Raw genomic sequence first — 22,110 nt, 5'->3', positions numbered from 1 at the left:
AATACCAGATTTTTAAAAAAAAATCTAAATTTCATATTAGAAATTTTTTATCTGTCGAGACTGTCAGGGTACAAGTAAGATCAACAAACCAAATAGCAAATTCCAAGAGTTGGAGATTAAGAATCATGATATTGAATGGCCTAAGCTTGATACGAAAGGTATGTAGCGAGGAAATGTTTTTAATATGCAGTGTCCACTTCACTTCACATATTCAAATATTTTTGAAGTCCATAGTTGATCTTAGTTTTCTCTGTGCTTTGAGATTGTGTTCACACTGTGCAGTTCTCGTTTGCGAGTTATACACTTCAATCCTAGCTGAATTTTTGTATTGGTGAAAATGATGACGATTGGACTGATCGCAGAGTAGCAAGAGTCAAAAAAGATGCGCGCATCGGTAAATCTCTTTGAGTTGGGATACGCGATGAGGGTGTAGATCCAAAAGACGTTGTCCATCCCGAAACTCACAATATACATCATCACTAGGGTCACCACGGCCTTTGCTGCCTGCATTTCGGCCTGCTTCTTATGCGTGGTGTTAAGGCTACGTTTTCCGTGCAGGTAGAATATGCGGAGTAGGTAGCTACTGGATAGAGTCATAAGTGATAAGAAGAACAAGTCGCGGACAACGTAGATGATACCATTTCCCAGGTACAGGAAATAATTTGGGAAGACCACCACACAAAAGTCATAGTTCATGACGTATTTGGTGTTTGTGGCGTTGACTTGAACCTGGGAGTACATGAGACGCGTGCTGCTGATGAGGAAGTTGAAGCACCATAGGCCAATCATGATCCTGTACAGGTGTTGATGGATGTTTTGTTTCAAGGCCAGCCACCTGTGCGGAAACGGATCAATCATGATGCACTGGAAGCACCCGAGAAGCGACGTGATGCTGACGGACATGGCTCGCCCAACGCAGTACAAGAACAGGCAGACTTGGCAGGTCAGGTCATCGAAGACATGGTGGATCCCACTTGCTTGGACTGTCAACGGGAGACCCCAGGTCAGGACCACTAAGAGGTTGGAAAACGCCAATTTGCTGAGGATGATTTCGGCTGTTGTGATTTTACGGGTGCAAACCAGGGTGTGAAGGAAGGATCCTAAGATTAGAATGTTTCCTGGAATGCCTACGAAATCTATGGACAGGAATCCAGCCAGGTTGAGGGTGAACCAGATTCCCATTGTGTGATCTTGTACAGCACGCAAAACACAGTCCCAGTTTGTTAGAAATCTGCAAGACAATAAAATGTTAACATACAGTATTAGAACGTGTTGCAAACTTTAGGATTATTTTAACCTGTGATAGTCTAACCCAATGATATCAACATTTGGTCCTTAAGATCCGCAACCAGGATTTCTGGATAACCAGTGACAATATGCATGTCTCCCATTACAAATGAATGTATTCCAATGTGATTTGCGTGGTTATTTTGAAAAGGCGGAATGGATTTGGCTCTTGTGGACTGGTCTTGCAGACCCCTGGTCTAATAAGTGTTCTTTATTAATGGAATTGTGGAAAGCTCATATAATTGCTATTGAAATCTTAAAGCAGGGACATGTTCAACGTCACTCAGTGCATCAAAGGTGAATAATACTCACATCTGCCTCTCTTCCCCGCACCCCCCCCCCCCCCAAGCCCCCCAAACTGATTAATGTGCACACTGGACACAATTTATTTTGGAACTCCCTGAAAGGACATGTTGTTCATTGGTTTGTCCACAGGTGTATTCTTGAGCAAACTGCCTGAACTTAGCAGTTGCTCAGTCCAAACTCTATACATTTGGATAATTCCCCTTTCTCCTCCTGCCACATGTTTACAGCAAAGGCCCATTTTCAAGAGAATACCCCCTTCCCGCAATGGCAGTATTTCTAATCAAACATGACATCTATGTCCCTTGTAAGGCTTTTGTCAGTGGAAGTGATGTTTTGAACTTTGCACTCACTCTGTGGTTTAATACTGAAGTGATGGGAACATTTGTATTACACAATAATGACCGATAAAGGGAATTGAAAGAGAAGAGACGATGACACACATCACACGTCTTAGACATGCCGTGAGAAGACACACGAGCAGCGCCCTTGCCCTGAGGCTAGAACAGATGTTAATAGCGATGCTATTGTGGTTTTAATCAATTAAATATATCAATCTTGGATTATCTGCAAAATCCTAGGAAGAAATATGTTCTGGTTCTTATCGTGCACATTCGGTAAATCCCAGTGGCTGTGCCAGGGCTTGCACTTATCACTAGGAGACTTGTGCAAAGGATGTCTTCAGGAGGGGTTTACAGTCTGCCTATCTCCTTGCACCGTAGATTGGTGAGTTTATTATCACTAGTGATTACAAGGCATACCCTTCAAGACGTCATTCTGAATAACAGCCCTCCGGTCAGCTTTCAATTATTTATGAACAGTAGTGACAGCTAAGGGCGACCTTCCAGACCATCCTTTTTAGACTATCCTGGTGGGCCTTTACATATGATGTGTCGGGGAGTCAAACTCTTGTCCTCCGTTGTCTCCTTTGCTTTAGGTGCTCAGTTGCAATTCACGTGCCTTGGTTCGGTTGGTTAAAACCACAGACAACTCTACAGAACACACAGACACACAAACGCACACCAGATGCATCTACACACACACAGACATATACACAGATGCACACAAACACAGACGTGCACGCACACAAATGCACGAGCACACACTCTCACATGCACACATGCAGGCACACACACATGCACGAGCACACCCACATGCAAACATGTGCACAAACACACGCACGCACACACATGCACACACGCATGCACACACACATGCACTCACACACGCACACACATGCACTCGCACAAACACAGATGCATCTACACACAGAAACATTCAGACAAATACACAGATGCACACAAAGACATGCACGCACACACATGCACACGCACACCCACATGCACATAGACACATGCACGTGCACACACATGCATGCACACACACATGCACACACACATGCACACATATATGCACATGCACAAACACATGCACATACACATATGCACGCACACACACATGCGCACACACACATGCATACACATGCACACACGCACGTACACTCACACATGCACATGCACATACATGCATACACCTGCACACACACACATATGCACAAGCACTTACATGCACGACACACACACATGCACACATGCAGGCACACACAGACGCACGCACACACATGCACACCCACATGCGCACACACATGCGCACACACACATGCACTCACGCACGCATGCCTACACACGCACGAACACACACACACACACACGCACCCAGTGAAATTATCAGTTGAAACCTCTGAACACTGACATATCTTTTTAGAGTCATAATGTACTTACCATTGTCACTTTTCAAGCACAATGTACATGGACGCCTGTACATTGCATGAATTGCAAATAAATATCGAGTTCCATTTGTACATTATCCTCATTTAAAAAGCCCCGGGAGTGGAAACTGATCACCAAGGCAATTTACCCAGAAGTTTGTAATAAATATTGCGCGGCGGTTAATGGGATTATGCAGACCACGTTGAATTCCCGCTGCACAAACTCTGCTCATTGGACCGTCGCTAATCCATCCTCTCGCGACGCCACCATTACAGCCCTTCACACGCCGCTTGGCAGGTAAGGCGCCAAACTCATCTCACGAGACAGCAGCAGACATCACATCACCCTATTGCTTTCCTGCAAAAATCTAGGGGTGCAATAGCAACATGCAACTTGGGTTAGTGCATCGTGCCCTTCCAGCAGAGTGGGAAAACCTGCACCCAAAATGCGCCCAAGCACTGAGAGGTGGACTGACTGCCAACCATAAACTCACTCCCAACAGCTGTTCAGGGATAGGCAGATGTGTACTCTGGTGATCTGCAGGCTATTGATCCTGTAGCAGCGACTGCCAAACCAATGAAGGGGTCTGCAAGACAGAACACTTACACTGAATGTAGCTGTTGTGTACACAAGCCATCAGCATTGGAGCAGACGATCGAAATCAAAGGGTGAACTCATCCACATTCCAACTAAATGAATTCACAGGCCTAGCCACGAGTGGGTGGCAGAGCGGCTCAACGGGTGCATCGCACTGCGGCATGCAGACATGTGTGACCGGCGCAGTGCAGCGGCATGCACACATGTGTGACCGGTGCAGTGCAGCGGCATGCACACATGTGTGACCGGCGCAGTGCAGCGGCATGCACACATGTGTTACCGGCGCAGTGCAGCGGCATGCACTCATGTGTGACCGGCGCAGTGCAGCGGCATGCACACATGTGTGACCGGCGCAGTGCAGCGGCATGCACACATGTGTGACCGGAGCAGGGCAGTGCAATTCACCTATCAACCAATATTGTCCCGAACGAATAAAGTGAATCCACAGTGAATTGACCAACTGTTCCTCACTTGTGAGTGTGTCTGAGGCATTGAGTGCAGGAAAGAATGAGTACATGTGCTTTTTTACTTTTTTGAACACTGCTTTTCTCTGATTTGAACAGAGCGAAAGAAAACCAACGCATTCATTTTTAGTAGCCTGACCTCCTTGTGCTCGAATTAGGTATTTTCGAATGGTTGGCCATCATGATTTGGCTTCAAATTGAGAGTGATGTTAATATGTAGGATTTTATTTAAGAATGCCCACCCAACATTGCCCTTGGTGAAGGGTGACCAGGATCAGACTGGATGTCCGAGTCTCTATTGCTGCAGCAACTGGAGAAGAGTCTCAGGAACCTTCACAGTGATGTGACTTCTGCGCTGACAATGGCCAGGTGATGTTGGCGAAGACCATACACACAGCAAGAGTTTGGAACATAAGCAGGCCTTACAGCAGGGTTGCTCTAGAAAAGAGGTCTGCGGCCAGTGGCTCTGGGGTTTTGGACAACTGCTCCCATCAAGCCTAGTCAACCCAGTCAATGATGAGGGGCCATTAAAGACTTATTCCAAAACAGCTGAGGGGTGCTGACCACCTACTGCAGACTAATTGTACTAGCTTCAACTCTTCGCACTATAAACATATTTATTTTATTTGAGCAAAGGTTAATTACTGGGAAACTATCTAAGGATGAGAGGGGTTGACTATGTGCTTAATGAAAATTGTCCATTGGGTGCCCTTTCATTTGCTCATCCAATCAACATACAGTACCCGTGCTCATTATCAGAAAATCATTGAACCAACCCACAGCTGACTCAGTGAATTAATTTTGTGTATGCTGCCTGAAAGGACTGCCTCCTAACACATCCTTTATGTCACAACTCTGTTTACTTGCCAGTCTCTAAAACCTAGTGATTGCTTACCTCGAGGTAAGTGCCTCCGGAACCGGATATCGACAGAGGAAGTGATTGACAGCGGGTCTTATTTCAACAGCAATTGCTTATGTCCAGCTCTTTGACACCTAAGGGTCCAGTGGGCTGCAACACATGCACACATAAATACATACATTTGTGAAGTCGTGTCTTCTCTAAATTGGCAAAATTTAAACTTTTCCTTCAATAGATTCTGATTAATTGCTAGGGAACACTTAAACAACCATTACATTTTGTATATGTATTAATACATTTTGCATATATATTATAAGGTAATGCTTGAACAAGTGTGTTACCACACCAACTAATCCACAATTGTGTAGACTTTTGACAAATGAATTGCATAATCCGATCGCTCTTTTTTTGTTTAAATCTCTAAGGATATTGACAGAGCATTATTTTGTCAACTGTGAAACACATTCGAGCTCATTTCGGTTTGTGATGCATTTGTGTCTTGTTTGTAAACTATTCTGGCATTATAATCGAGGCCGAAACTGATTTGGGGGTTTTACCAGACTTCTGCTGAGTGGACTTTTAAAACAATTATTCAAAAGGTCCACACAGGTGTCCTATGAACAGCTTTTGTGAATCAAAGGTTCCGTCGAATGCCTACATTGACGATCATCTTTCAAATAAAGTGTACGCATTCTTTTAACATGGCATTTGCTGCTGTTTGTCTCTTGATTTTATTTTGAAAAACTTTATAAAATAGTTTTTTTTCCGCATACAACTGTGGCACTGTTTTCTGCAGAGAGTGCAGTGTCTTTGGTGACCCAGTTTCACGTTGAGCTAAGGAAAAAATACACCTTCCCACTGTGTGCAGAACTACCAGCAGCTAACTTGAACACCTGCATAATCGCTGGGTTAATGAGGACGTTCATGTTCTTGAAATTTTCATTCCTGTATTTGATCTTGTTAAAACATTCAGTACTGAGGCTGCATTGTTTAATAGTTTGGAGTTTATGAACAACGATAAAGTTTACTTAGTAATTCTGTTATTATAAAAATGATTATAGCCATAAAACATGAGACAATGATAAAATCAATAAACGATAAAGACATTAATAAATAATAAAAGACATTGGGAAAAAAAACTAGACTTCACCATCTACAGTGAGATAAGTGTTGCCTTCATAAGCCATTAAAAGTATTAATAGAAATATAGGTTTTAAACTCACTGTAGGTAAATATAAGTTTAAAAAAAACATTGTTACTAGGCAATTAGATGTCCTCTTTATTTGCTGTGCCTCTTACAGGGGTATGTTTTGTGATTTGATGGATGCAGGCTTGAACCTCAGATGAGTGACTTTGGAGTTCACCTTTCTAAGGTCAGCCAAATGGAGTTCTGGGCGGGGGTGTTGCTAGGTCTGGAAAACATCCGTGGCTACTCGAATGTCAGGACTGTCGGGACTCTGTGCTAGCTAGCCTTTTGGTTGTAGCCCATTAGTTTCTATCTGTGGCTACAATGAAAATACCTGGGGCTATAGCCCCCTCAGCCTGCCCAACCTGGCAACGTCTCTGGCTACGGGTGAGCTTGGTAACATCACCACTTGCTTCGTGCCGTGCTAATAGGCACCCGCAATTGAGTCAACGTCCACAGAAGAAAGCCAACTGCAAACACATGACAGCATATTTAGACTTCCTTCTAATGCCTCTGATTGGAGACGCCCCACTACCCAATCACCTTGAAGATGTAATGTTCTCGTGTGCACTTGGAGGGTTTTAGGCTGTTTCAGGTGATCAGGGAGCTGCACACTTTGGCTCTCCAGATGCTTTGGACTACAATTCCCAACATCTTTCTCTAGCATTGTCAATAGGGAGCAATCATGAGAGACGTAGTTTCAAACAGATGGCAGTCCTTAGGTTGCAGACATCTGGAAGAAACATATAACAGACAAGACATTTAGAGTGGACGTTATTGGATGGCACCCATTATTAATTGATTGTCAGAGTGCTTGTTTCCAGTCACCATGGGAAAGTAATAGGACCGTAAGCGTGTTTCTTATTATTCAGTCTGTGCTCACTCTTCCATTTCCGCCCTACGTTAGAGGGAGATTCCACAACACCACGTGCCATCACGTGACACCTACTGGGAGCGTCAGACGCTGCCTAACCACAGTTACGCATTCTCATGGTTTTGGCAGCAAAGCATTCCTGCTCTGATGGCACCCAGGCTGTTCCTGACCCACCTGAAAAGGTGTTTAGGTCAGGCTAGTGTTTGGATCAGCTGCCTGGGTGCTCGGTGCATCAGCAAACGGGAGAGTTCCATGTGCTGATTCACCTCCTCCATCTCGATGAAGCCATGTCATTGAAGCCCCAGCTCAGCACCCAGGAAGGGCACGTGTTGAGTTAAACATGCGGGGTCACCGATTTGTATTCATTTGTTTTTCATATAAGGCGTCCACAAATTAAGAAAACAAAGAGAAAATAGGGCACAAAAAAGCGGAAACAGTAATTAAAAACACGCGAGCAATTACGGAGAACGAAGTTATTGGGAAACGGGGCTCAATAGGAGCACGCCTGACTCAAGAAGTGGTCAAGACGTAGCCTTAGTAACTTATGCACTTGTTTTATTCTGGATCCTCATTCTGTGCCAACCTTGGCTAACAGGGTGCAAGCAGACCTAACCATATATGAACTGCAAACTCTGCATTAAAATTCTCTGACGTGACGTGGCACCCACTGGAAGGTCCGCTATCTGTTCTCATGTCTTTTATGTGTTGTTATATGTTCAGTTTGTGGTATCGTACCTCCCAGGAAATGCTCACCCCTTTCAGTCCCCGTAAATGATGTATATAGCTTTACTCTGTGTGTGTGTGACTCCCCCATTATATGCTCACCTCCTGCTTCATGTTACCTCTACCTCTCCCCATTTTAAAGCCCCGGGCAACTGGAATGCACCATCTGTCCCTTTCACCTCATGTTCAGTGCATATTATAGAACACCTTGTGTTCTGTAATGCTTATACAAATGGCTTACCTATAGGTAATGCATAGGATGGAAGTTTTCCTCATAGGAAACCATTAGCTGCATGCTTATAATGTACACATAGAGTATCATATCTGATCAGATGCTTGAACAATAAAACGTTATCAAATTCAAATTCAGAACAGACAAAAGATCAACAACAAAAACACGCCCAAATGCGCTGGTAGTCATGATCAAGGAAAGGGCACACTAGGACGCAGTGTTACAGAACAGTGCTTCAGGCAAATGACTCATTCCAGTGCCTTGTTTTAAGTTTCTTTCTGAAAGGGGGGGCTGGCTATCTGCTAGATATCTGGAAGCGGATTGGAGGAGCAAGATCCTTTCAGAATGGGACATCTCCCCCAGATAAGATATGTTGAGGCTAAAGAAATGGGGAAAAACCAGGGACTTCGTAGAGAGACTTAATTGTGACTTCCACACTTGCGAATGACCGTTACTCATCTCCCGTGTCCCTTGATGTTTTGCAATGACCGCCTTGTCGGCAAGGCTCGCTCTCCCAAAGGAAAGCCTCACCTCAAGTTGCAGCCAGCCCAGATGCTTAATAGCTTGTGCAATATTCGCATATGTTGTAGCCTCTAGAACTAGAATTGGGGCATGGGTGAAGAGTGTCCCTGTGTGGCCGAATGATGGTTTGCACACAAGAGTGTGGCTAACAGATTGTTTGATGCCTCATCATTGACATTTCAAAATTCGGGGAAATGGCGGGATTCAGGTCAGGGATCTGCAATATTTGGCTCTCCAGATGTGTTGGACTATAGTTCCCACTAGCCCCTTCCTAGATGATGAGGGATTATGAGAGTTGTAGCTCAAAACACCTGTGCAAATCACAGATTCCTATAATGTCTGTGTCCAAACGTCTGGGGTTGCTTGCGGTCTCCTGCAGAAGAATTGTGAACAAGGAGTTTGGGCTAGACCACCCGTTTGGGGGTGGGATCAAGCCTGATTTGCATATGGTATTTCCTCTTTTGTAATGGCTTGGCAGGTGAAGAACGATTTTCTGGAGCGATGTTTTGCAAACGTCTTTCGTCAACATTGATAGTTATGAGGTGTAAGCATTCAATTGCTTCAACAATGAATTTGCCCTTCTGACTCAGTTGAGGATACTTGGACATTGTACAGTGACTTCAACGCGCATTAGCACAAGATTAATTTTCGTCAATCATTGCAATTGCTTTCATGTCCCATTGGGGCAATTGAATGTGTCTCCCAAGCGACATGTCCTTCTGAATTGTCATCTAGTTACTTAGAATTAAATATCTATAAGCTCTGACAAGTGCTCTTATATTTCAAGGATCCAAAAGCCACGGTGAATACCTACGTCAACGAGAACCCACTAATTCCGTAGCAAACACCGGAGCAGTATATTTTAAACAAATATTTCAGTTGACTGCACATTTAACAGCCTGCACAAGACATATTAATGAGAAAGACATGCATGACATTAAATGAAATCAAACCTTCTCAAATATTTATATTGTAGCTGCAAATCTTCTATAATACCTGAAAATTCAAGTTGTGTAAATAAATAGTCTGCTTCCGCTCCTACGCACCTTAATCTTCAAGATGAGCAGATGATTAGGGATGCCGCGTGCCCGGCTCTTTATACGCTTTAATCCTCCATTCACCTGGGAGTTCTGCAGTTTTTCATGCCACATTAGGTGGTATTATTGAATGCGCCTCTTTCATGCTCAACAGAGCGCAATACTTGCAACATAATTACACCAGCATTTTTGGGGGAGCAAAGCATGTCACTGTCAAGATAGTTAATCCTCAACACACTGAACGGCTTGTCGTATCTTTTTTTAAATTTATTTTTTAAATGTATCCTGGTCCATTGGGCAAACAGCACGTTGGCCTGTTAGGCAGCCTGGTGATGTCACTGATATTAGCATGAGTCATACTGGACATTTTAGGCAACAACATTGCGTGCCAGAATATCTAGCAGTATTACTGATTAAATTTGAACAAATGCTGAATTTGGTGACAGAACATCTAATGCTTTCGTTTCCATGACAAAAAGGATTAACCAGGATCCTAATGTTCAATTAGGCAAGCAGGGTTTTGGCAGCTTGGGGCAGGTGGCAGCAATATCCTATGTCGATGACTTTAGTGGGCATGTAATTGAGAAGAGAAATTACGACATGTCTTTTGTTGTCACCCTTTTATCACCATGTCTATAGACACTTGCAAGAGTCTGTGGCAGATTGACTAAGCCATATGGATGAAACAGGTCCAATCCTACTTTTGTTGCATTGTTCAATCACTTGAAGATATTTCTTAGCTATTATAAGATTTGTGCATATTTCTGCATAACAGAGTCGGAGAAGTGCAGTTTTTGGATGGCTTATAACTTTGCCACCATTCAATGAGACTGCATGAAATGTTGTGATATAATTTTATACTCACCTCTAAAAGATTTTGCAAAATATGGTGCTGTTTCATTAAAAGAGGGAAAAACAGCGGGGGAGGTCCCAAAATGTTTGAATATCATACATTTGGTGGCATTTGATGCAATAGTTTGGTGGGATTTTGTCAAGTAGGGGAAAATTAGAGTGGGGAGTCCCAACATTTTTAGATGGCTTATAACTTTGGTGCATTTTGACAAATCTGCACAAATGTTTGCAAATGGGTTATAAACCTATCTTTGAATGTGTGTGCAAAGTCTGAATGGATTTTGTCAAGTGGGGGCTTAGTTATATAACTTATTATTGTACCTTCATTTTGATACGTCTCAAAAATAAAACACAGCCCTGAAAGCATGCTTTTGCAAATATGTCTATTTTAATTTTGGAACAGTGTCATAATGGAGGTACACAATTTTGTGATGTAACTTCGGAGTCTGAGGCGTAGTCTTTGGCCATGGCAGAGGCCAGAATGAATTGCATAGGTTTTTATCAGTGTAACTTAACCATAAAATCCCTTTTACAAGGTTTTTTCACTGAATTTCAATGATTTTTATGAGTGGAAATGTTTCATGATGTTACAGCACTGTATATGAGTTATTAGGAATTCTTCCTTTTACACATATGAAAGGACTATAAAACTCCTTTAACAAACATATTTTTTGCAACGCATACTGATGTGCGTCGTTTTCAGCAGTGCCTGCTGGGGATGCAAGTCATGGTTGAATTGCCAAGGGCATGAGACGCGACCATGACCCCAGCCCCCACCAAACCACCCCTGTTATCCACTGCCCCTACCCTGCTATCCTGGTCCAGCATCCACTATACCCCCATAATGTGACCATTGGCCAGTTCTCATGGCTTGCAGCCATAGCCAGTCTCCGCAATCCATGGGACATGGGCTTCAGCTATGCCGTAGGCCCCAATAAGCTAATCGGAGTAGACAACCCCATTGCCGTTCCCAGAATTTGTTTTCCCATTTAAACCAATTTTGATTTTGAAAATGTTACCACATAGCCGGTCCCTGGTGGCCATGCTTGTTTTCCCAGTCAAGCCTATCCCGATTTAAAAAGTTCGGCCCAGCCCCGGACAATCTGGCAACTGGCCATTCCCACATGGGAACGGCAATAGGCCACCAGGGACCAGCTATGTGGTAAAATACAAATAAATAATATGTATGGGCATGGTAGGGCTGACCTTTTGGGACTTATCTTTTGGGACTGTATCAATAATTTACCACAAGGAGAGAACTTGCTTACAAATGTATGGAGTTAGAACTCTTAATTGCTTAATTTCCCAATATTTCAAAACGTATATAAATTAGATTTGCTGCCGGGTGGAGTTGTCATGGCTAGCTGTCCAGAAGATGGCTGCAAGCTTCTAGAGCTTCTAGAACTCTGAAGTCCTGCACCACCTCACCCAAAAAATCAACATAATTTACCGTCTTCCCGTACTGGGAACTCATGGACAGAACAAAAGAATGGCCAAGGAAGCGTAGGGTGCAGAGTGTGCTCTCTCTGTCCCGGCTCCCTCATCATCCTCGGATCGGTAGCCGGCACAAGCGCGGACAGGAGTCACAGCATCGGTGTCAGATAGCAGCAAGGGACTGCAAATTAGCACTCTGCCTCTTCTGGACAAGTCTGTCTCTGCAGTGTAACCTCCTGGGTAAATGAAGAGCACCAGAGTAACGGCAGTGCAAGCCACAGCGGATGGGCCACAGAGACACTGTAAGGGTGTTGAAGAAGGAAGCTGACACTAAGGTGGCATGATTTTGGTAACAGACATTATAAGTGTATAGAACAAATCTACACTATCCCTATCTTCCAAGAGGGGCTTCCCTGCCTCAGAACTAACACTATAGGGATTTGTCAGAATGCCTGTCAAATTAATCTCCACCACCCTGTGTTACAACCTTCTTCTATCCCTCAAACTACAGCATAAAGTTCCTTCTTCAGGATAATTACTCCCTTCTCCTGCTTCTAAGATAATGTCCAAATGAATGTTCTCTCACAACAAAAAAGGCCAGGGGGAATGACTCTCTTCATCTTTATTATGACTTTCTTCCAACCTTTAAACAATGTCAGACCCAGAGATTGAGTACCTTCTTTTTGTTTAGATCTATACAGTTAACAATAAAACCAGGGGGAATTCCTCCCTTCCCATGGTGTTTCCAGCACAACTCTCAAACAAGGACCAAGGGAATGTCTCCCTTCTTCAGGAATTACTTGGTACAGATCACATCAAGTCCAGGGGGAATTACCCCGTTCCACAGGTGTTCCGGAGTCTGCACCAGGAGAATGATTCCTTGTCCTGTATTGCTTGGTACAATTCACTACAAGGCCAGGGGTAATGACTTTCCCCCAGTGGTGTCTTTATCACAAATCCTAGTTCTGTACCAGGGGAATGACTGCTTTGCCCTGGTATTGCTTGGTACAGTTCTTTCTCACTGGTTTCAGCTTGCGGTTCCCTCCGCCAATTTGGTTCACTGCCAGCAAAGACCCAAATTGTGTTCGTGTTCCAGAACCTTTGCTGGTGGTCAGTGGCTCTCTCTTTCAAACTGTAATGAGGAAGCATTTCCTCTTGTGGGATGAAATCGCCCCTGGATGCAAGAAATAAAAAGGCCAGAGTCATTGGGGGATATGCCCATAAGTAAAAGGCCTGCCCTGAAATAATGTGGAAAATGAGGCCCAGGAAATTAAAGCAGAAAGAAGTGAAATGGGGCCTAAAATGCCAAGACACTTAACTATGCCAACTGCTGGGCATAAGGGAAAGACATGTGGCAACATTTGACAAATTCTTGGAGTGCTGAAGTAACATTCTCAGAAACAGCAGTCCACAGAACCCTAAATTGGAGGCCAGCATTGTGTGCAGCCATTGCAGTGAAGCAGAGCACTGTCTTTCATGAACATTAAATAAAATTAGTAATTCCTTTTTCCCTTTGAACTAAAATATGCTCAGTAAAAAATGTGCAAGACTTTCAAACATGAACGTGGTTTCTGTCTCTCATGGGCTCATCACTGGACTCATTCTGCCGGTCTTTCTGTTGTTTACAGATGCGGGACAGATTTGAATGATATTTGGAATCCATTGTTGTCGTGTGGTGTCACCATGTTTTGGTGTCCGCATTTCCAGTGAAGGTAATTGTGCAAATAGTAATAGACTATCCAATTACCATCATAGAGTGTTCATATGTGGTGTTTGATCCAGAGCTTTGGCCTCTGTTTGTTGTTTGTTATAAGAGGACCTCACAGTACTTTTGGCGTACAGAGGCTCCCTTGAAAATGATAAGCATCCCAGTGGCGGGGCTACGGCATTTTGCAATTAAGAAGACGCCCACCAGACTGATACCGTTCAATTTAATCCCCTGAATTTCCTTTCTTGACACCCTGAGAGGTTAGTCGATTTATGGGCTAGCCTAAGGGATGTTGTGATTAATTTTTTCAGCCTAATTCTCCTACACTATCTGTTGTACCTCTCCCCTACAATATCTGTTGTACCTCTCCCTTTCATTTAGAATTTGTTTTTTTCTTTTTTGATTTGTAGGCACTGGTTTGTGTCATAGGTGGTTCCAGAAAATGACCCTCCCAACACGGTGTTGAAGAAGTATATGAGTGTTTTATTACAGTCCCCTGAAGAATGTTCTGCCTATTTTGGGCTTGATGAACAGAAACATGTCGGGATCAAGATTTTATTGACACATTGAGAATGTTGGATGTTGTGATGTGATATCTTTTGTGTCCAGTTTATATATTCATTTGTTGTTTTTGTTGTTTTAATTTTTGTCATAGGTTCCACTGTGTTATGTTAAGGTTGTTTTAGATACTTTAATTGAATTTAAATAAAATACATTTTATGTAAAGGTATTTGTTATTGTCTGCACCCAGTCAATTTTTTCAGGACTCTTTGTGTGCCGGTTGATCCAGCAGTGCTGTGAGTTTTTGGGTGATGAGGTAGAAGTGTAGACAGTAACCACCTGACTCCTTATTTTACAATATTACTCATCACAGATGAAACAACAGTGTACAGAATATGTAATGGGAAGCTCAACTGGGTTTGAGATGGAGGCCTTTTATGGCTGAAATTAACCAAGCAACATTTCGATTTTGCCTCCAAAACGGCAATATGCAAAGCCAGATGTGCACCAAAGCCTCTACAAATGTAATTATGATGTCCTCTTTAACAGGTGTATGCAGGGGACAACTTTACAGTGGCTCTTATATGTGTTGTAACTGTGTGCTTTCTAAAAAGCTTTGTTAAAGGTAAAATGTGAGTTAAAGGCATTTCACCTGAGTTGGGTTTTCTCTTTGTTTGTTATTTCTTCACATATGAAACTGGATTCCAAGTCCTCTGTTGTCATGCAGAGTTAGGCTTGGCTAAACTTCAAACATGAGTGCTTGCCTTTAAAAAACACAACTTAAATATTGAATTCACGGTGTGGACAAGATAAGGGCATGTCTGCTCTCCAGCTTTTATGACTCCAAGGCATACAAAATGAAACATGCATTAGCCAGTTATTAGCTCTTGAAGGGATGAGCTTATCTAAACTCAGGGCTCTCTGCTGATGTCATGTGCTCCAGGGAGGTGGGGTCCAGAGATCAAGGAGGGATTTTACTGCCCATTGTTTAAAATGAGAGAAATGCATTTAATTGTGTAAAATCAATAATATTTATCCCACAATAGTAATTGTAGGATTTCTGGAAAGGTGTCATCTAAGCCCTTTGGGTCATCCAAAAAACAATTTTTGTGGCATCAACACAACAAATGCTATTAAGGAAATATCATGTGGGCCTCCTTGTGAATTTCAGAGAGATGAAAAGTTGATTAAAACATGTAAAATATGATTCATATGCCACCCACTGAGAGTTACATTTTTCACTGATATAATTCTGGAGTAAATGGAGAAAAACTGTATCTTTGCACAGGAATGATGTACATACACCTGACACGGCTTATGTGACTCATAGTAAAATTTAAGCTTAAGCATTTGTCATGCAGTAAGATTTCCATCTTCCCAAAGCAGACCAAGCCCCCTTTGAAGTAACATGATGGAGTGCTCTCCTCCTCAAACCAGTCCAAAGCACTTCCACATTTTCTGAACCGATCAGCACACAGGTGGTAGTGGGGTTCTGGAGCATTGACCAATGACTTCTGCGGGAAGTATGACACATTAGTGATGTCATTTCCCCTATAACTAAGTAAATCCTGAGGTGATCGGCTGTTGAAATCTGGAGAACCATTCCAGCACATTGAGGCCTAGCTTGCAGTGGAGCAAGGAGATTTAGTAGCTGACTTTGGATGCCTTGTAGGACTCAGCTGATATCTTGAGTGACCACTGTTTGCTGTCCTAGCAGTGTCCTGATGCTCTCTGATGCCCAGCACAGATTTCCTGTAAGTAGAAATACCCCAAGCCATAGATTGCATAAGCCCTTTATTCTTTCAGATTCTCCCATTGAAAAACCCACCCTTGTTTGTCTGTCTATTTCAGTCATTTTTCCATTGAAGGATCCCTTGTTTGCCTGTGCATTTCACTTATTTTCCCATTGAAGAATCCCTTGTTTGCCTGTCCATTACAGTCATTTTCCCATTGAAGAATCCCACATTAGCCTGTGTAGATCCTTAGTACATTTCTATAAGTAAATTAATTAATTTCCCCATTTATTTTACAGGATTTGTATCGATGGAATTCAAAACCAACCATCTTTCCCATTGTTTTGTGAGCTGGTATAGTTTTAAAGATTTGCCAAAAGAATGAACTTCAAAAAGCCCTGTTCCCAGGGGTGCCCCCTTGTAAGGTGAAAAACAAAATTGTTTCCCATTTTCCCATTGTAAGGTTCAAAACAAAATTGTTCCTATTAAACCCACTGTGATCTGAGAAACTAATTGGTCCTTGTGTTTTAAGTGTGCCCTGCTAAACAAATTTCCACCTGCAACTGTGTTTTCTCATTGCATCTGTCATCTTAACCCAACATCGATTTTCCCTTTGTGAGCTGCCCCACATTCCCCAGAGCTTGCCTGTCATTTTGTAAAAACAAATACCCATTTTCTTTCCCATTGAAATTGTGCTCAACATTCCAACAAATAATGTTCCTATTCTGTTCCTCTTTCCCCATTGTGAGGTAAAAACAAATTTCCATGTGCATTTTCTATCACATTTGACACGTATTGAGCATCCCAAAACTGATTTTCTGCTTGTGTGCTGACTATTATTCTCTAAAGCCCTGCCAGCCTTTCTAGGTATCAGCAAAAAAAACTCCCTGCCTTTCTATTCTTTCCCATAGCAGTTGTGATAAATAAGTAAAAACATTATTTTTCCATTGTGCTCTAAAAACTAATTTTCACATTCTTTGCTAGCTCCCCATATTGTTTCTCTAAACCGTATCCCATATCCGATTTTTCCTGTGTCTTCCCACACCTTGCCACTGCCTTCCATCTAAAACAGAAAAGCCTAGTCGATGTTTGGGGGTGGGAGGTGGGTGAGGGTTGTTGGGTTGCTGGGACCAAAGCATGTTTCAGTGTGCATGCACTTTCCTGTTTTTTTGCATTCATTTTCTTGGTGCGTTTGGAAATATTCTCTGATTGTATTGGTGAGAGAAGTAAAAGGAAATTTCTCGTCAATGTATGTTTTGAGTCATCTCAGTGTGCTACTTGACCAAAAAGACTATTTTGTCTTTGTGTTGCCGCAACCTTATTGGATGATTTAAGCTGTTTATTCGAATTTGCCATTAAATAATACATTAATAAATTATTGATACACACCGGCCTGGTCCTTAGTCCATTGCGACACAGGGTATTGGTGGAGGTTGGGTGCGAGACGGGTTGGAGGCCTTATCAGGAAAGAATCAGTATTTTAGCAATAAAAGTGTTTTCATTGGGCGCCACACTCATTGTAGGGGAAGAAGATCCATGGCTTGTGAGTGCCGTCTAATAAATCTGTGACAAATTGGGAGCTTGTGCCGTGATTGAGAAAAGTGTTTTCACCTGTGACAGTGCAACAGGGGTAGACTAGTCATTGAAGCTTTTGATACATTTAGTGGATAAAAAGCTGGGTTGCATTGTGACTGCGCCATCCAAACTTGTATCCTAGGTTTCAGGGCTGTGTGTGTAAATAAAATATTGTGAATACAAACTAAGCAGAAGCAGGGTTGAGATTTCGCCCTTCCATAGAGAACCCATTAGGTGCACAACACATTTCATAATGAGCACCGTAGAAATGAGCATGGCCAGAAAGCACTTTCTATCCAGATTGTTCATTAAGGGTGAATGGGTAGAACAAGAACATCAAGCATGGCAATCTAGAATGATGCAAGAGGTTACCTCTATATATATGTATGTGTAGCAGGATAATGGCCTGTTACATCCAGCCCTGACATATTTTTATATGACGCAGACCACCAGAGATGAGCAAATCAAAATGGTCCAGCTCAGAGCATATATGTTTTTCCATATGATGGTCATGGAAGAAAGATACCAGGAGAGTGTAGCCTCTGTGCAAAGTGCAACAGAGTCAAAGCATTGAGTTTAAATTAGAAAATATGATTCAGCAGCTAAAGGATGGCAGCACAGCAACAAACACATTTAGAGCGAGAGTCCCAATTTTCTCCACTGAGAGAGGAGTTTCAAGAATGTGTTGAGAACCTGGGAGAGAGTCAACTAAAATTGAGTCAACAAGTTGTGCAGAATAGGGCCTGCTAGAAGCCATTTTTGCACTTCAAACACAGAATAGGCAACTGAAAGATGTGAATAGCCAGTTAATTATTAAGGAGGCCAATTCCCAGGCGGAACATGATCAGGAGTGCCAGAATTTTAGTGCTATGAAACAACAGAGCGATTACCTCAGCGAACAGAATAGCAAATTGTGGCAGGAGAAAAGTGCCCTGTGTCAGGAAGTCTACCAGTTAAAGCCATACATGGATAGAATAAAGTTGTGTTTTCAGGAACTGCCTGACAAGAGGGTAGACAATTGAAAAAATAATGTGACATGTGAGGCAAGTAGAATTGGATATAGAGCAGGCAACACAGACCAAAAGTGCACAAAGTGAGGAGAAAAGTTTCCTGCAAAAGTAGAGGTCTGCGTATGCTGTTATAATACAGTCCTCACAGAAGGAAAATGAATCCCTTTGTGTTGAGAACAATGTACTCAGTGGAAAAGTAGTGGCAAAGTAGTGGCTCAAAGCAACGTCATAGAAGCTACTCAGGCCCTGGTAGCAGAGCTCAAAGCTCAGGCCTCTATATACCACCAAGAGATGGGGCTGAGAAAGATAAATCTGAGAGATTTGAGAAGGAAATGGCTAGATACAATCAGGCCTTGAGGAACCCTGAATAATTAGGGTATGGAAGGGCAACCCCTGACCACATTATATGCACAGGGCACTGCTAACCTCATGTCTACTAGTTTATAAGAACAGGGAAACAGGGAGGTAGCTGGACTTAATAAGATCTAGTACAACTGAGCCGGAAGGCCAGTCCCTAGCAGATATTGATGGATATTCATCTTTATCCAGATTTAAAAATACATTAGCAGACACTTCTGACCAGGAGGGCTCATATGATGAGAGGATCAGGGAGTTGGATTGGTAGAAACATAAACTACAAAGGGACCACTTGATCCGCTTTGCAGACAGAGAAGGATCAGAGTCCAGGCCTCAAAAGAGCATCTTGAAAACCTTTGCCCAGTCGGGGGCATGGGAGAGTTCTCCAGCATACCCAGAAGAAGGGAGGAGGAAAATGAGTATTCCACTGTGTGAAAGTGGGAGCCCATGGGAAGTTACCCAGAGATCCCACAGCACCACAGGGGAGAAGAGACCAGACCCCATCATTCTGGGAGGGATTCCCAGTCTCAGGGAGGCAGGGCGTGCATAGAGGACAGGGAGTGGACCAAAAATAGTAGCAGCTCTGAGTCTGAGGGCAAATGGACCCAGTTGCAGTGGAAAAAGAAGGCTGCCAAAAAGAAGAGAGGTCTGGTAAAAGACCCAATTCGGAAGATCAAAGCCATCAAAAGCTTCATGACTCCCTACCATAAAAATGCACAATACTCAGTATGGGAGCATCTGGAGCTGTATGACCAGATGATGACGTCATTTGGCATTACAAATTATCACAATTCCATGGAGTTTGTCAAGTGGATATTCCCCCGGAATACTCCAGCTTCGTTGCTGGGCTACAGGATCAAGATCATCAAAAGATGGTCCACTTATGAGGTGGCCATCTTGAAGCACTTCTCTGTGCACCGGAACCCTCAGGAGGCCTGCAAAGCGACCTACAACCTGCAGTGCGGAGAAGATCAGGCACCTAGAGAGTTCATGCAAGTACTGAAGCGGGCATGTGCCCAGACCTCTAGACGGGTGCACACCAAAAGTCGGGAGTTCATTGATTCTTATTTTCATGCCCTTCCTAAGTATATAATGACCCAACTGGTTAGGGACTTCCATGAGGAAAGGACCCTGGATTGGGTAATAGAGCATGCTACTTGGTTCTATGAAGTCCGAAATCCAGTGGAAAACAAAAATAATCCCAAAAACCCTAAACCATCAACCACTCCCGTTGCTGCCAAGTTGGCAGAGGTGAAGAATAACCCCATTTTGGACTTAGAAATGGGGGGCCTACAAATATTCCTCCCTCTAATAAGCCTAATGAGAGGCAGAGGAGACCCTCTGATCCATCACAATTGGGTGGTAGCCAGGCACAGTATCCAACAAATGTGTCACCTGACTCTGCCACCTACATTAGCCCAAGATACAAGGGCAACAGACCCATCGTGGGGTATGTATGGACTACCCCGGTACAAGGGGTGTTTCAAGCAGGTAACTAAGGCCCCAGGAAACTCTCAAAACTTCCTCTCAAAACTTCCCTCAAAACTACAATCAAAACTTCCCTCAGGAGGGAAGATATTTTTCACCAGCCAACTCAAGTTTCTTCCCCATGTACCCTGCAAACCCCAACTTCCAGATCAATCCTTGTATCTGTGCCCGCTTTCAGGACTCTACAACCCCAAATCAGGGAGAAGGGAGACCAAGGATGGAGGGCTACCAGGGAAACCCCAATACCGAGCTACTCTGGGAGAAGGGACAGCTACCCTTCCCGAGAGCAGCAAAGGTATGACTCTAGACCCCCATACCAACCAGAGAGTATGTTGCATCTGGAGCCCCAAAGACCTGGGTCGCATGTTCAAGGCTCAGCAGGAACCTCAAATGGACATGGCTGCCCAGAACAGATCAAACCCAGAGTCTGGTGCACCGGAGCAATGACGGGGAGAAAACCCTGACAACCAACAGGTGCCAGAGGAGGAGGCCCAGGGGGAAGGGAGATGCAAAGCCCTAGAGAAAAACATCTTTTCTCACCTGAGAAAAAACCCTAGGAACCTCAGAACCTGAACCAAATCTCCCACCCCCAAAAAGCTGCAACCTCGGGTACAAAGGGTAAGTAGGAGAAACCGAGAAACCAAGAGACAAAGAAAACTCATTGTGTGGAGGAAGTCCACGTCATCCAGTTTGCAGGGGAAGAATCCCTGGAGTATTCAGGGAAGAAAATCTTCTCTTTCAGGGATGGGGGATTCCTCTCAAGGAAAAATGGGTCCAAAGACCCTAACGTAGACAGGGTAATTATGGGGACTGACCCAGAGCCACCAATTACTGAACCCAAAAATGTCACCCAGAGGACTCTACCATCAATGAGGGATCTTCCCCAGAAACTAGTTCAAGTGATTGTCTCCAGGAAAAGGGGGGGCTGCAAAGAATCAGGGGAAACAGAGTATTTCCAAGACCCAGAAATATCTGGGTGCCAAATTTGTTTTTACAGATTCCTAGTCTCCGACGTAGAAAACTGCCCAAGATCACAGAGTGTCAGAGTTAAAAATGAAGACATTAACTGCCAAGCCAGCACAAAATGCATATTTTCTCTGCCACCTTGAGGAGAGGGAAGGCAGATTTTATGCCCCCATCAAGGTGCAGGGCCAAGGTGCATTTTCAGCGGTAGTGGATACAGGATCCCAAGCACCCTCCTGTCCAAAAAGTAATTTGACCAAATTAATTCAGCGGGAGGGGAGAGTCACCAAATTCCCCTCAGACCTCTTCCTAGACAACTCCACAACATTGATGGAAATGAGATTTCCATTGAGGGAACTGCGGATCCGGAGATCAAAATTGGGCGACATAGGGTGAAACACCCGGTGATAGTCGTCTTTCCAGAGGGCATACCTTGTCTACTGGGGAATGACCTCCTCCAGAGGTTATCACCCCTGATTGTCTGTGTGAACAAAGTCTTCTGGACACAGACTAACTGGCCAATGAAATTGAAAAAAGCACAAACTATGTGAGTTTAAATGGCACATGCCACGTGGTTGAGCAGCAGTCTGACCAAATCGAATTCCACTTTAGGAACAATCAAGTCCCTGACATCAC

At 43.4% G+C, this 22,110-nt stretch overlaps 1 protein-coding gene across 1 annotated transcript; it reads right to left on the bottom strand.

The window, feature by feature from the left end:
• Window positions 1–240: 240 nt before the first annotated feature.
• Window positions 241–1,182, bottom strand: LOC138520256 (olfactory receptor class A-like protein 1). The gene has a single exon (XM_069632718.1). It carries the CDS (start codon window positions 1,180–1,182, stop codon window positions 241–243), a length of 942 nt encoding a protein of 313 aa, XP_069488819.1.
• Between the last annotated feature and the right edge of the window lie 20,928 nt (window positions 1,183–22,110).

Source organism: Ambystoma mexicanum, chromosome 13, assembly GCF_040938575.1.
Source record: "Ambystoma mexicanum isolate Mex_15411 chromosome 13, UKY_AmexF1_1, whole genome shotgun sequence".
Taxonomy (NCBI): domain Eukaryota; kingdom Metazoa; phylum Chordata; class Amphibia; order Caudata; family Ambystomatidae; genus Ambystoma; species Ambystoma mexicanum.
Note: the sequence above shows the minus strand (reverse complement) of the source record. Positions and strands in the feature narration are given on the sequence as shown.

What these genes read in the sequence shown, in the direction of transcription:
- LOC138520256 (XM_069632718.1), bottom strand. Translation starts at nt 1,182, where the DNA reads ATGGGAATCTGGTTCACCCTCAACCTGGCTGGATTCCTGTCCATAGAT.